Source organism: Phascolarctos cinereus, unplaced genomic scaffold, assembly GCF_003287225.1.
Source record: "Phascolarctos cinereus isolate Bilbo 61053 unplaced genomic scaffold, phaCin_HiC Scaffold_5;HRSCAF=322, whole genome shotgun sequence".
NCBI lineage: Eukaryota > Metazoa > Chordata > Mammalia > Diprotodontia > Phascolarctidae > Phascolarctos > Phascolarctos cinereus.
Window position 1 is genome coordinate 408022181 of NW_027555958.1, and position 17117 is coordinate 408039297.

The window sequence follows — 17117 nt, forward strand, 5'->3', positions numbered from 1 at the left end:
AGAGAGGCATATTTGTTTTTAGAAAAAATTGTAAAATAAGCTAATATTGCAGTACAACTGTCAATACTTTCCTTTTCCCATTTGTTTCAAACCCTTTACCTCAATCTTAGCATATTTTATTATCAGACTGGACAGTGCAGAAAATAAACGATGAAAAAAGTCCAACCTGTGAAGCGGTGGAGGCTTGATCTTGGGCCTCTCAGTAGCTGAAGAGGGAGTTTTAATTTGAGGTTTAGCTGTTGGTGATGTCTCCAGGTCCCGACTTAACTCTGCTTCTGTTTTCTTGATAAATTCATCATAAGACTACGTTTTGAGAAATTAAAGCTGTAGTTAGTATTCAGAATTAAGACTTTTCAGAAGTCTAATAATCAAGAACTTTAATCACTTTCAGTTTAAATCTAAGAAGCAATAAATTCATATTCTGGCATTATATACATTTTTGGAAAAGGGTTATTTATTTTATCTTTATGATGTGATCTAATGCTGTTTTTAATATTTAAATTCATAAACCTACTCTGGTAAAGTGGCTGACTTCTGGAAAAAAAGCTACCAATGAGTTTAATGCCCCAAGTCTTAATTTTATTTAGTATTTTATTTTTCCCCAGTTCCACATAAAAACAATTTTTAACTTTTGTTTTTAAAACTTTTGAGTTCCAAATTCTCTCCCTTCCTCTCTCCCCACTCCCCTTCCCCCATCGAGAAGGCAAGCAATTTCATATAGGTTACACATGTATAGTCATGCAAAACAGATTCATAATAGTCATGTTGTAAAATTCCCTATTATTTGTTGAGGGTACTAATCCTCCCAGTTACCTAGGCTCAAAACCTCAGTATTATCTTTAACTCTTTTCTCTCACATTTCATATATAATCAACTGTCAAGGCCTGTTTTATTTCTATCTTCACAATATCTCACATATACCCCCTTCTTTCTTTTGACATTGCTACCACTCTAGTCCAAGACCTAATCATTTCATGCTTGGTCTACTGCAATAGCCTGCTGGTTGGTCTACTTGCCCCAAATTTCTCCCCACTCCAGTCCATCATCTACTTAGCTGTCAAACTGATCTTTCTAATACTCAGGTTTATATCACCTCCTCTATTCAATAAACTCTAGTAGCTCTGTATTACCTCCAAGATCAAATGTAAAATCCTCTGGTGCTCAAAACTCTTTATAACTTAGCCCCACTCTTACCTTTCCAGTGTTCTTGTACCTCATTCCCAAACATGTACTCTGTGATCCAATAACACTGGCCTTCCTGGCTGTTCTTTGCACTCCATCTCTTAACTCCAAGTATTTTCGCTGTCCCCCATGCCTGTAATTCTCTCCCTTCCACCTTCCCTAGTATTCTTTAAGTCTCAGCTAAAGTCCCATGTTCTACAAAAAACCTTTTCAAGCTCTCCTTAATCTTAGTGCCTTCCCTCTTTATTATCTGTAATTTATCCTGTATATATAACTTGCATGTTGTTTCCCTCATGAGAGTGTGAGTTCTTTGAAAGCAGGGAACATTTTCGGCCTTTCTTTGTATCCCTAAGGCCTGGCATACAGTAGGTGTTAATAAGTGCCAATTGATTACTAAAATTTTTTTAAAGCTGTATCTTAGGTCTCTAACAGTTCTCGGTATGAGTTCTCTTAAATTAATATACCTGCTGTATAAAATAGTATGTCCTTTAATTCTTCATCTAATTTTAATATTCTAGGACTTGTTGCAGAAGGCTCTTTTTCACTGGATTTCTAGGTCAGGAGATCAGAAAAAAAAAGCTGTGGTCTGCCTTGACTATACAAGACATTTGTCAAAGTCTCTAGAACAATTTTTGTGGGCAAGACAGAGATCTAGGCTCCACAAGAGTAATGTTATATGGATTCAGGACTACATGTAGATATTAATGGTTTAATGTCAATTTGGAAAAGTCAAGTGTCCCAGAGATCTATGCTTAGTTCTGTACAACTTTATATCTTAATCAATGACTTGAGGGTATTCTTTGATTTGCTTATCCAAACTGAAGATAACACAAATCTAAGAGTAATGGCTAATAGGCTAAATGACAGAACCAGGATCCAATTAGGCTAAATCTAAATCTAAAAAATTGAAATGCAATACAAATGAAATGTAAACTCTTACACTTGGCTTTAAAAAATCAACTTCATAAATGGTAAGGAATGGCTAGACAATAGTTTGCAAAAGATCTGGGTGTTCTGGTGGACCAATGGCTTGATACGAGTCAACAATATGGTACAGTGCGAAAAAACTACTGCAATTTTTGGCAGCACTGAGAGGCACCCAGGACTCAGAGGAGGGTAATGCTGCTGTACTCTGCTCCAATCAAACCGTATCTGGAGTAATTCTTTAAATTCTGAGCTATTTTAGGAAGGGCACTAAAAACCTGGAAAGTTTTCAAAGGAGGCACCCAGGAAGGTAAAAGGTCTTGAGGTTATGAAACATGAACGTAATCCTGATGCTGAGGCCCTCTCATTGAAGTATTCAAGAGAAGGCTAAATGAGCACTTATCAGGCATATGGTAGATGATTACTTTTCAGGTATTGGTTGATTGCCACCAAAGTCTCTTCCTCCTCTGAAATTCTTGTGATCTCCCCAGATCAAAATTTACTTCCCATTCTCATATTTTCCTTGGAGCATTTTGCTTGCATCCCTCTCCTATTATTCTCCCCATCACATTCTACTTTGTATTATACTTATCTGTGCACATGTCATATCATAGTATGGGCTCAATGAGGGGAGGAACTGTCTTTTTAGTCTTGTAATACTGATGTGTAGCACAGAGGCTTGCAAACAGGAGGCACTTAAATATTTGTTGAATTAAAATATGTGTTCTTCTTCCAACCTCATTACTTCTCCAAGTGGCACCATAATTCACCCAATCTTCCATTTCTGAAACTTTGGCATTGTCTTTGATTCTTCTCTCTCCATCTCCTTTCAGTTATCAATCAATCAATAAACATTTATTAAGTGCCTACTAAGGCACTGTGCTAAGTGCTGGGAATACCAACAACAACAAAAAAAGGAGCTTGTAAAAGACAGTCCCAGCCTTTAAGGAGCTCAAAATCTAATGATTATCAAGTTCTTGATACTCTATTTCCATAATAACACTTGCACTTGTGCCTTCTTCTCTATTCCTACTGTCACTCTATTATGAACAGGTTCTCATTACCATCTTGGACTGATGCAGTAGGTCTTCCTACCTCTGGTCTTTCCTCCCTTCAATCCATCCTTCACATCAATGAGACATTTAATTTCTTTAAAGCAATTATCTAATTGTGTTATTCCTTTAACACAACTCTTTAAAGGTGCCCTAGAACCTACTGAATAAGGTTCAGATTCTGGCCTAGAACTCAAGGCTGTTTACAAACTGGTACTACCAAACCTTTTCAGCCTTACCTAATGATTGTCTTCTCTTCTAAGCTCCAGTCAAATTATTTGCCATCCTCTATACATTTCTCTGTTTTTATACTTTTCTGTCTTTGCTTTTACTCACTTTGTTCTCTCTGGAAATTCTTTTAATGGATGAACTCCCCCCTAAAGTCCTCCCCAAAGGTCACTTTTCTCATGAAGCCTCCAACTGACAATGACCTTTCTCCCAAGCCCAAACTGGCACTCAGCAACATTTTGGGTACCTAGGTAATTTTTTACATTCTCATTATTTGTCTGTCACATAGAATCATAGGTTCTCAGAGAGTCATCAGGTTAAAATCATACCTCAGTTAAGAATATTCTGTAGTTACCCAACTTCTGCTTGTAGGTCTCCAAGGAACAAAGCATGGACCTTTTTCTGAGGCAGCCCATTTCACTTGTGAACATCTTTAATAATTACTGGGGCCTTTTGCCTTATATCAAGCCAAAATAGTTGCATTGTTCCTAGTTCTGCCCTCGTGGACTAAGAAACAAGGCTAATTTCTCTTCCATATGACATTCCATCAAATACATGGAGACAGTTATAATGCGTCACTCTTCCAAGTTATCTTTCAGGACAAACACTAGTTCATCAACTGGTCACTGTATGACAACATGTTTGCTGAACTGAATCTGAAGTTATTTAGGGCATCACGTAATGTGTATGTTTTCAGTCCCCTCATCAGTCTATTGACACTCTTCAGAACATGCTTAGCTTATCAACTTCCTAAAACATCGACACCAGAATTGTACACAATGCCCACATGTGGTCTTGACCAAAGTGGAACACAGAGTGTTCTACCATTTTGCATACTAACTACATTGTTATTAACTTAGCCTAAGACACTTTTCCTTTTTTGGCAACCACATCATACTACTGACTGATACTGATCCTGCAGTTTACACTGATCCTATATTTGTGAAACTGACTTGTAGAAATTTATAGGTAAATTTCATCTTATCCTATTTGTCTCAACTAGATTCCAATTTTATCATATAACTAGGATTAACTAGTCTTCCCATTTTCAATTATTGATAAATTTGATAATCATGTCATCTATGTGTGCCTTCATCCAAGGCCTCAGTCTATATAACAGGAGGAAATCATGTCTTATTTAAATTTTTTATCCGTGTTCTGCTTACCACAGTCCCACACATGTCAATAAATACTTAATACGTGTTTGCTGAATTGAATCTGAAGTTATTAAGGGCATCATGCAATGTGATTTAGGATGTCTTCTATGTAGACAAAAGTAGAAAGCAAATGAGGTGAAATATATTATAATGTGAACTGTAGTTTTTTTCATGTGTATATAACCCAATAGGATAGAGTAGCAAAAATTCTCTTATTCTATTTTGCTTTTCCAGGATAATATAATTAACTACAAATCTCAAAAATGGAAACTCTTTCTGGGTAATCAAGATATTTTTGTTTATTTTACTTTGCCATATTACAAACTGTGGAAGATCCACAAATGTTTTAAAAAGACTAAATTCTAGTATCTGTAAGTGGGTATGCCCTCAAATCTTCAAGAAAATTGGTGATCTACTTCAAACCTTTTTACCTACCACAGTCACAAAACTTGATAACCAGTTTACACATACCTTAGACATCATCACTCAAAATTACATCAGAGTGATGACATGATCCTTTGCCTACTACTTCCTTGTAACTGAACAGCTAGATCAAAGTTGCTAAACCTTGCATATTTACTAAAATAGGGCACTGGACTTGTGATTTCATTTTGGCAATTCCAAGATTAGGAGATTCCCTTTACCAATGTAAGTCAGCACCTTCTCTTCAATTTATAGTATTAAAGAGTTGCCTTGAACGTTGAGAGGTTACACAGCCTGCCAGCATTATATAGCCAGTGTATATCAGAGATAGGACTTGAATCCACATCTTCCTAAGCTTCAAGGCTAGCTCTCTTTCCATGATGTCATGGAGCTGGCTCTAAAAAGATTTCCTAAAAAATTCTTATTATTGACAAATCTAAGGAATGAGTTTCCATAGGAGAAATTCATTCTGAGGTGGTGATTCTTCTATAAAACCAGATTCTAGTTTTACTATTGGCATGAGGGTAGAACCAATTAGTTTATATACTCTGTCAACTTCATCTCCTGTCATTCTTTAATGCCTATTTTTGCTATTAGGCATTTTATAACACGACAGTCAAATTTATCAAAGATATATCCAGTGAGCATTTTCCTAGTAAACATTATTGTTAATAATGATGATGGTGATCATGATAATAACTATTTGGATAAAGTACTAAGATGTACTTGAAAAACAATAGGAAACCATGGAAGGAGTTGTCAAATGTCTGACTAGTAAATATCAAGGAGCTTTCTGGCATCAAACTCACAATTCCATGGCGGTTTTTAAATTTTTTTAAATGGTGCTTTGTATTGTTTAATTGGATAAAGCACGTTGTTGTTTAACTTAAGGTACCTTGTCTGGCACTACAAAATAATCATTGTCCCTTGCTTATTAAAAAAAAATCATTCAAGTTTAATCCTTTGTACAAGAGCTTAGATTTCCTCAGATTAAAAAAAAAAACACCCAGCATAAAATGCAGTACCAATCAGTGATGGAAAATTTCTAATCAATTATCTCTTTGTTAATATTTTTACATTTTGGATTTCGTGTATGCATTAGCCTCAGTACCATATTACCCCTCTCCCATCCATTTTCTAACCTCTAACTGTTTGATCAGACTGGCTTCCTGGGCTTTCAGCCTCTCTTTCTGCCTTTTTTTCTGTTCCTTTTTCAGCTGATCAACAACTGATTTTCTCTTCCGAAGTTCATCTTTTAGAGCTCTGATTCTACCTTCAATGTCACTCTGGTCAGAAGTAGGTTCTGAAAGAGATATAATTAAAGCAATTTAAAATATATAGGTAAATCACTTTGTATGATCTACACTGGGTGTTTCTTTCATTTTTCCTCAGGTGATAAAGTTCACCCATGGCCCTAAACCATATATTGTAAAATTTTACCTACAAAAAAAAAATTTCCTAAACCACTACAATCAAATAAATTTACAAAACCATGAAAACCTTCATTTTTAAAGTTAATTATTCAAAACAATTCAAAAGAGAACCTCATTTAAACAGAGCCAATATAATAAAATTCTCACAAATTAAGGAATAAAAAAGTGCTACAGGCTAGATATCCTTTCTTTTTCAATGGTCTGTTCATTCATTTCCTTATTTTCAGGTTTCATTTCTGCCATTTGAAACTGCAAATAAAACCCTAGCAGTGGTATTACTAGCTCAAAGAGTATAAACAGTTTAGTGACTTTCCAGGATGGTTGGACCAAGTCACAGCTGCCCTAACAGTACATGAATCACATCCTGCTCACGTAAGGAGACGCTTTAGTTAGACAACAGAAGACAACTTTAAATACAAATCAGAAGACATATTTATACACTAAAAATCTTAACTTATGAATAAGAAGAGTATATCTAGCATTCCAGAATTAATTTTAGAACTGCTGAATACCACAGAACTAATTATGGCATTTCTTTAAATGGAGTTAGAAGGTCATATATATTCTCTCTTTAAAGAGAGAGAGACTAGGACTGATCCAAATAAGCTTTTAATATGGAATGAGGAACCCCAAGTTTAGTCACAACTCCAATGACTTGCAGGGTGACACTGGGCATGTTACATTCATTTATGTTGGCACCCAGAAACTCTTGGCAAAACCCAGCAGATTTCAGTATTTATTAATTTGCAAATCACTAAAATGTTAAGTAATATTATTTTTATCTAACTCCATAAAGATATCATGAAGATAAAGAGAATCTTATATGAATTCCATCTGCTATGCAGGTGTTATGATTAGCCTCTTCTCTTTCTCTAAATAGTGCTTTGCTATGTGTCAGGCACTATGCTTAAGCCCTTTACAATTATTATCTCATTTGATTCTCACAACCACCTTGGGATTCAAGCACTATTATTACCCCCATTTTACAAATGAGAAAACAAAGGCAAATAGAGGTTAAGTGATTTGCCCATGGTCACACAGCCAGTCAATGTCTGAAGCTGGATTTGAACTCAGGTCTTCCTTGACTCCAGGCCTGGCACTCTATTCACAGTGCCACCTAGCTTCCCATTAAAGTTTGTTTTAATGCAAACATTTTTTTTCTTAGCAAAAAGACTTCTTAATATCAAAAAATTTTGAGTTACTCACACAAGACAATAATTGTACTATTAGTATCCACTTGAGAAAATTCATAATAGCAAAATGCTACTATGGATTTAGTACATTTTAAAATGAATTTATATTTTATTAATTACAATAGTATCTATGTAACATTTAAAATTAGTAACACATATATGTGTGAGACATTTAGTTAGGTAATAGATGGTATGTTTATTATTAATTTAGAAGTACCCAAAACAACTCTGAAGCTTCTCAGAGGTCTATACAGCACAGGCTGGGAACCATTGATTTAATAAAAAATAAGGGCAAAAGAATTTATTTCCATGTATTTTTGCATTCTAAATAAGATACTGAAGGTTTACAATCTTAAGTCTTTATTTAATGATAGACTTACACTAAAAGACTAGTTAGTAGCTGATGATTCCAAGCTACTACATTATGAACAGGAAATCTGTGTGGCATAAGCTAAAAACTTATCTTTCTAAAATTTAATCAATATCAATGTTTTTTAAACTAAATTATTTGTTGTGCTTTTTAGTCAAACTACCAAGTGTCTGAAGGTTGAAAAATTATTTTTATGATGTTTTTTATGATGAAGACGACCAATGATTTAATTAAAAGTTCACAAGAAGTGAATATATCAGGCAAGAAAAATCCTATCAGTAGTGATTTTCTAAGACAAAATATAATTATGTTATTATTTTTAAATCACCTGAGGTTGGTAAAAAGCTTTAATGAAATCTAGAAGAAATAATAAAAAATATAATAAGTAAAACACAAGAAAATTACAGTGGCTTATACTCTACTGTCAACTCATAAAGACAGACATAAAAACAAAGTATTTTCCCCTGGCCAGAGAGGCCAAGGACTATTAGGCCATAATATTGTATCTATACTGTCAGATGCAGTCACTCTCAGATCTCTGTGCTTAATTTAAGCTTTTCTTGGATATATGAAAAGGTCTGATCTTAAGAGATGTATATGTGAAAAAATTTTAAAGACATGTAAGAAAATGTATTAAAAATAAACAAAAATATTGAAAAATGAAAAACAAAACAGAACAACCCCTGAGTATTATCAGGGTCAGGCTAAGGCCTAATGAAAATGAAAAATATACTATTCTCTGTCAAATCACAGCAGTGTCACTGAGTATGTACAGATAAGTGGAAATTACGTCATCGTCTATAACTTCGTGATGTTCTATAGTTTTATAGGAATTATCTGCTTTAAGAAAGTTTGTTGCATTTATTAATTCTGAAGCCTTTTGGTCCACTGAATAAAATAAAAAAAGATAATTCAGCAAATAACCTTCAATGAAACTGACAGGAGAAAAATCAAGGCAATTTTGCTGAAAAGATAACTTGATAAGGAAAGTTAAATTACTGGCTGTTTGATAATATTAACTATTACTAACCTAGGTGTGATAGTGGTAAAATAACCATCTCAATTACCCTCAGCTACTTAAATAATCACAGTATTATCATTTAGCTTCGTTGCTTATGGCATTCTTTGCCAATAAAAAAGTACAACATTGTCCATTAACAGATGATATTCTACTCTTTTGAGGGACTTGTAATGTCCCTCAAAAAGAAAAACCTCCCAAGTTCAAGCAAAAGCTTAGAATAGTGAGTTGTTCCTTCACAGAAAGATAAAATTTACTGAAATAATATATTTAAAGATTACTAGTCTTACCTGATTGTGTCATAGATAATGATTCATCTGACCAACTATGAGAGAGTTGATGCGATTTCCCAGATAAGCGAGACTGTCCTCCAGTTCTGTGACTTCCTTTACTGGAATCATGCTTTGATAAAGATGCACAGCTTTTCGAAGGTGACTGTTCAAATATGGAAGCAAAGAGGGTAAATTTACTAATCTATTTAAAAAACTCTTTTTGAAAAGGGAACATTATATGAGGGTAAAGTTCAATTTTGAAAGGGGAAAGGGAAGAAAAGGGGAGCATTTCTAGAAATGATTGTAACAAAAGAACAAAAAGCATCAATCAATCATACACACACAAACACGTATATGTATAGAAAGTAAATCAATCAATAAACATTTATAAAGCACCTACTACATGCCAGGCATAGAGCTAAGCAATGGGGATTAAAAAAAGCAAAAACCAAAGTTCGAAAGGCAAAAAGCAGTCCTTGCCCTCAAAGAGCTCACAATCTAATGGGGAGGGGATAACAAGCAAACAGACATGTAATAAATAAGCTTTATATAAAAATAAATAAGAAATGATTAAGAGAAAAAAGGTGCTAGAATTAAGAGTTCAGTTTTCTTGCTAATCACTATTCTATTTTTGTGTCAAGGAAATCTGTTATCCCTGAAGGATACAGGTAAATGCCAGGGAGTCTGGCCTATGACTTCTGCAACACTGGCTGTCCTTCAAAAAAGTCTGGTCTGTTATGAGTGCAACACTAACTAGTCTTGCAGTTAGACACTACCAATGAACTTTCCAGAGCGACAAGATGGAAGGGGTTGTTGCTAGTCCAGCACCCCAAATTTCCAGTCAATCATATTGTTTCCCCATCTATGATGCTCCATCTAGTTTTTGGATGTTCCTCCTTTTGTCCATAAAGACGTTGGGCCAGCCCTCATTCACAGTCTTTTGGCTTGCTAAGGAGCTAAAGATCCCTTTTATTGGTAACTGCTAATCTTACCAATAAACTGAACATGCTTGGAATTGTATTACCCCAGTTTACCTTAATTTCAATAGCAACAGCTCTTAGAAGGAATCTAATTTTATAAATAGAGGGTCTTGATATGATTCCATTATGTTTGGATGATCTTAAAAGAACGGAAGGATAGGGAAGAGAAAGGCACTGGATGGAGGGAGAGGAGAAAAATGGGGGAAATTATCTACATAAATTAGTTGCACAAGTAAGAGTTTCTATAATGCAGGTGGCAGGTGAAGGGAGTGGACAATTCTTGAACCACACTTTCATTTGAACTGTTTCAAAGAGGAAAAAATAAACATACATACACAACTGGGTACAGAAACTCATATTACCCAACAGAGAAGTAGGAAGGAAAGTGGTTAGGAAAACGGAACTGGGGGTGAAGGGTGATAAGAGGGAAGGTAGATTAAGGGAGGCAGTGGTCAGAAGCAAAATAGAGGGACTTAAAGAGGGACAAGATAAAAAAAGGGAAGGATCCTAAGCACAAAAGAACAGAATGAAGAGAAACACACAGTTAGGAATCATAACTGTGAATGTGAATGGGATGAACTCACCCACAAAATGGAGGAGGACAACAGAATGGAGGAGAAACCAGAATCCAACAATATGTTGTTTACAAGAAACACACTTGAAACAAAAAGAGCTACACAGATTTAAAGTCAAGAACTAGAGCAGAATCTATTATGCTTCAGCTGAGGTAAAAAAGACATGGGTGGCAATCATGATCTCAGACAAAGCAAAGGCAAAAATAGATCTCATTAAATGAGATAAACAGGGAAATGACATTTTACTAAAAGGTACCATAGACAATGAATTAATATTAATACTAACCATAGATGCACTAAACGGCACAGCATGTAAATTAAATTTTTAAAACAAATTTATTATTTATTCTAAGCATTCTTCCTTTTTAAATTTTGAGTTCCAAATTCTTTTCCTCCCTCTTACCCCTCCCCACCCACTGAGAAAGCAAGCAAAATGATATAAATTACACAGGTGAAATCATGCAAAACAAATTTCCATAGCAGCCATGTTGAAAAAAAAAAGCAAAGAACGTGTAAAGAAAGCAAGAAAATCATACTCAATTTGCACAGAGGTTCATCAGTTCTCTCTCTGGGAATATACATTTTTTTCACCATGAATTGTCTTGGATCACTGCATTGATCAGAGTAGCCAAGTCTTTCATAGTTCATCATCATTACAACATTGTTGTTATTGTGTGCTTCCTGGTAAGTCTCACTTCATTGTGCATCAGCTCATATAAGTCTTCCCATGGTTTTTTCTGAAATTACCACTGTCATTTCTTTTTTTTTTTTTTTTTGGCTAGGCAATGGGGCTAAGCCTAGCATCACACAGCTAGTGTTATGTGTCTGAGGCCGGATTTGAACTCATGTCCTCTTGAATCCAGGGCCGGTGTTGATCCACTGTGCCACCTAGCTGCCCCCACTGTCATTTCTTATAGCACAATATTCCATCACAATCATATGCCGCAACTATTTCAGCCATTCTCCAAATGATAGTATACTCTCAATTTCCAATTCTTACCCAAAAAAAGCTGCTAGGAATATTTTTGTACATATAGTTCCTTTTCCTTTTTCTTTGATCTCTTTGGGATACAGACCCAGAAGTAGTATTTTTGTGTCAAAGGGCATGAACAGTTATATAGCACTTTAGACATAGTTACAATTGTTCTCCAGAACGACTGGACAAGTTCACAATTCCACCAACGGTTTACTGGTATACTCATTTTTTCTCATTCCCTCCACCATTTGTCATTTCTGATAGCTGTGAGTTGGTACCTCAGAGCTACTTTAATTTAATGAATAGTTATTTAGAGCATTTTTTCATATGACATATTTTTTCCATATGATAGCTTAGGTTTCTTTCTCTGAAAACTGCCTATCCATATCTCTTGACCATTTATCAACTGGAGAATGACTCTAATGTTTATAAATTTGACTCAGCTCCCTATATATTTGAGAAATAAGACTTTTATAAGAGAAATTTGCCATAAAATGTTTTGATATTACTTTATTACCTATAGTACCTTTTATGTAGTTTCCCTTATTATTGCTTTTAATTAGGTCTATTTTTGCTTTTACTTTGTCTGAAATCATGATTACTACCTCTGCCTTTTTTAATTTCAGTTAAATCATAACAGATTCTGCTCTAGCCCTTCATTTTAATTCTATGTGGATCTCTGTTTCAAGTGTGTGTCTCTTATAAACAACATATTGCTGGATTCTGATTTCTAAGCCATTTGCTAATTACTTCTGTTTTATGGGGAACACATCCCATTCAAATCCATAGTTATAATTTCTAACAGTGTAATTCCCTCCATCCTATTTTCTTCTGTTTATCCTTCTCTCCCTCTTTTTATAATGTCCCTCCTTAAAAGTCTGTTTTGCTTCAGATCACTGCTACCCTTAATCCACTCTCTCTTTTATCATTCCCCTCATACCCACATCTCTTATCTCCTCCTATTTCCTATTGGGTAAGATAAGATAGATTTCTATACCCAACTGAGTATGTTCCTCCTTCTTTGAAAACCATTCCCAGAGAGTGAAGTTTAAGCATTGCCTGCCACCCTTTTCTCCTCCCCCTATTTTACCTTCCACTATAAAAGTTCTTCCTTGCATACTTCTTTTATGTAAGAAAAAATTTTCGATTCCACCTCTTCCTTCCCCTTCTCCCAATGCATATCTCTTTCCCTTTTTGGGGGGTAGGGGGGAAGATCATCCCAACATAATCAACTCACATTCATATCCTTTTAATATAAGCATCCAAATTCTTAAAGAAAAAGTTTTAAGAATAAATACTAATATTATAATAGCCCCTCAATCAGTAAGAAAGAAGTTTAGGAGATGAATAGAATTTTAGAAAAGTTAGATATGATGGACCTCTGGAGAATACTGAATGAAAACAAAAAAGGAATATACCTATTTCTCAGCCATGAATGGCATATTCACAAATTTGATCATGGACTGCAGCATAAAAACCTCAAAAATAAATGCAGAAAAGCAGAAATATTAAGTGCATCTTTATCTAATTATAAAGCAATAAAAACTACACTTAACAAAAGACCTTTGAAGCACAGATTAAAAGTTGGTTAGAAACTAAATAACTCAATCACAAAGGCTAGATCAAAGAACAAATCACAGAAATAATCAGTAATTTCACTAAAGATAAGGACAACAATGAAACAACATACCAAATTTGTGAGATGAAGCCAAAGCAGCACTCAGGAGAAAATTTATATCTCTGAATGCTTTCAACAATAACAGAGAAAGGGTAGATCAACAAATTTGGAATACAACTAAAAAAATTAGAAAACCAACACATTAAAACCTCCCAATTAAACATCAAAATAGAAACTCTGAAAATCAAAGGAGAGATCAACAAAACTGAAAAGTTAAAAAAACCACTTAATAAAACAAAGAGCTAGAGTTTTTAGGGGAAAAAAACAATAAAACAGATAAATCACTTAGCTAATTTGATCAAAAAAGAGAAAACTAAATTGCGAGAATCAAAAATGAAAAAGATGAATTCAAAATCAAATGAAGATAAAATAAAACCAATTTTAAGGAGCTATTTTGCCTAACTATATGACAATAAAAATAACAATCTAAATAAAATAGATGAATATTTACAAAAATTGAAATTCCCCAGATCAATAGAAGAGAAAATAAAATATACAAGTAACCCATCTTAGAAAAAAGTAATTGAACAAGCCAAAAATTAACTCCCTAAAGGGGGAGGAGGAGCAGGGAAAAACCCAGGAACAAGTAGATATCCAAGGGAATTTTACTACCTAAAACAGGGAGAGTCAAAACAGAAAAAGAATAATTGTAGACTAATTTCCTAAAGAATAGTGATGCTAATTTAAGAAAATACTAAAAAAAAAAGAAAGGAAAAGAAAAGAAAAAGAAAAAGAAAATACTAGGAAAGAGATAACAGCAATATACCACAAAGATAACCAGGCTACAACAGGAATGCTGGGTTGGTTCAATATTAGGAAAACTACAAACATAACTGACTGCATTAACACACAGAAAAAATCCTATGATTATTTCAACAGATGCAGAAGAAGCTGTTGACCAAATACAACATTTATTCCTGTTTTTAAAAAAACCAAACCCTTTATTCCAGTTAGAAAGCACAGCAGTAAATGGAGCATTCCTTAAAATGACAAATAATATCTATCTGAAACCAACAGAAAACACTGATCAGTAATGGGGATAAACTAGAAGTATTTCCAAAAAGATCGAGGTTTGTGAAGTAAGCATGTCCACTGCCACCATTTCTATACTAGAAATATACTCTGTACTTGAAATGTGACAGAGCAATAAGGCAAGAAAAAAAATTTAAAGGAATAGATACAGGCAATGAGAAAGCAAAAACTATCACTTTTTACAGATAATGTGTTGATTTGCTTAGAAAACCCTAGAGATTCAACTAAAAAAACAAACTAATCAAAACAAACAACGTCAGCAACATTGCAAGACACAAATGCACACTAATTAACTACATTTCTGTAATAATACAGAAAAATCTAGCAGAAAGAGATAGAAAATTTCAATTTAAAGTAACTACACACAGCATAAAATACTTGACAGTCTACCTGCCAAGACACACAGGAGCTATATGAGCACAATCATAAAACACTCTTCACACAAATACAGAACTCAGAGAAATATTCACCATTCCTGCATAAGCCAAGTCTATATAATAAAGATGACAATATTAAATCTACTTATTCAGTGCTATACCAATGAAATTACCAAAGAATTATTTTATAGAGTCAGTAAAAATCTTAACCAAATTCATCCGGAAGAACAAAAGGTCAAGAATATGTAGGGAATTGGGGGCAGCTAGTTGGCACAGTGTATAGAGCTCTGGCCTTGGAGACAGGAGGACCTGAGTTCAAATCCAGTCTCAGACACATAACACTTACTAGCTGTGTGATCCCAGGCAAGTCACTTAACCCTGACTGCCTCATCCAAAAAAAAAAAAAAAGACTACGTAGGGAATTAATGAAAGAAATTGAGAAGGAAGGGGATCTAACAGTACGAGATCTCAAACCACACTACAAAGCTGCAATTGTAAAAATAATTTGTTATTGAGTAAGAAATGTCAGAAACATCACATCATGTTTTGAAATTATGTGCAAAAAGCTATTAAACTGTACATACCCTTGACCCAGTAATACTGCTACTAAGTCTATATCCCAAAGAGATAAAAGCAAGAGGAAAAGGACTCATACATACAAAAATATTTATAGCAGCTCTTTTTTCTGGTATCAAAGAACTGGAAATGGAGAGGATGCCCACTGATTTGGGAATGGCTGAACAAGTTATAGTATATGAATGTGATGGAATACTACTGTGCTAAAAGAAATTATGAAGTGGATAGTTTCAGAAAAACATGGAAAGACGTGTATGAACTGATGCCAAGTGATGAGAGCAGAACCAGAATAATTTATACAGGAACAGCAATATCATAAAGATAATTGACTGTGAAATATCTAGTAACTCTGAACAACACAAGGACCAAACACGATTCCAAAGGACTCATGCTATTCACCTCCAGATAAGAAAACTGATGGACTGAGAGTACAGATTGAAGCATATTTTCTTCTATTTCTTTATCTCTTTTTTTTTTGAGGGGGGGGATGACTAATGTGGAATTTAGTTTTGCATGACTACATACCTGTAAAGGTTTTTATTTTTCTTGCTTTCTCAAGGTTTGGGGGTAGGGAGAGTATTTGGAACTGAAAATAAAATTGAATTTAAAAGCTTAAAAAATGTATTTACATCTGTCTTTATTTCTGCAAAGGGGTTTATAGTTGGATTCATATGGTTTCTGGATGTATCTTGGTAGCTATATTCCCAAATGTTGTATAGGTCATGGAGGTTAAAGAAGAATTTCTCTTTCTTGCTCTTCTTTCTGGGTATAATGTTGTTTGTTTATTAACTGCAATTAATTCAATTTAATTAATGAAGTTATTGTTAAAATTAATTTTTGGTGGATGTATTAAGCTTTTCAAAGTATATCATTTGCAAAAAATAACTTTGTCCCTTTTTACTTATGCTCATTACTTCTGTTTATTTATTTTTCTGGTCTTATTGCTATGGCTAGCATTTCTAGGAACATGTTAAATGCTAATGATGATAATGGGCATCTGTCCTTTACCTCTGATATTGGGAAGGCCTTCTAATTTTTCTCTATTATATATGATGTTTACTTCTGCTTTAGAAACACATTATTTAGTGCATTAAATAAAGGTCTTTTATTCCTCTTTTTTAGATAGGAAAAGGTGCTGGATTTTGTCAAAAGCCCTTTTAGTATCTATTGATACAGTAATGGGGTTTTAAAATTATGTAACATGTTTTATTATATTTGTAGCTTTCCAACCCTATGTTTCTTGCATAAGTCCAATTTGGTCATAGTGTATAATCTTTTTAATATGGTGGTGTACCCTCTTTGCTGTTATTTTACATAAACTTGTTTGCATCAAAGTTCATTAAGGATATTGTTCTATAATTTTCTTCCTGTTTTGCCTCTTCTGGTTTAGATACTAATATTATATTTGGATAACAGAAAGATGGAGGAGTGCCTTTTTTCTTATTATTATAGCAAAAAGTTTGAGTAATATAGGAAATAATTTTTCTAAATGTCTGACAGAATTTGATAGAATACCTAGTCTGTCTGCTTTTCCCAAGAACACCAAAACAAAAAAAAACCACCCTTGGGTCCTTCGTCATATTTATCTTTCTCTATGACTCTTAAAGATATTAGCATTTTGAGAAGACATTTGCTTCTTATTCTGCTATTAAAATGTAAACAATTAATTTC

The 17117-nt window shown here is 34.1% G+C and overlaps 1 protein-coding gene across 1 annotated transcript in view; it reads right to left on the minus strand.

Annotated features, from left to right (window-relative positions):
• Positions 1-17117, minus strand: part of CEP350 (centrosomal protein 350) — a 157463-nt gene that overhangs the window by 14635 nt on the left and 125711 nt on the right. Inside the window, 3 exon segments of the mRNA XM_078156464.1 lie at positions 167-303; positions 6109-6269; positions 9271-9415. Of these exon segments, the coding sequence (XP_078012590.1) occupies positions 167-303; positions 6109-6269; positions 9271-9415 (443 nt within the window).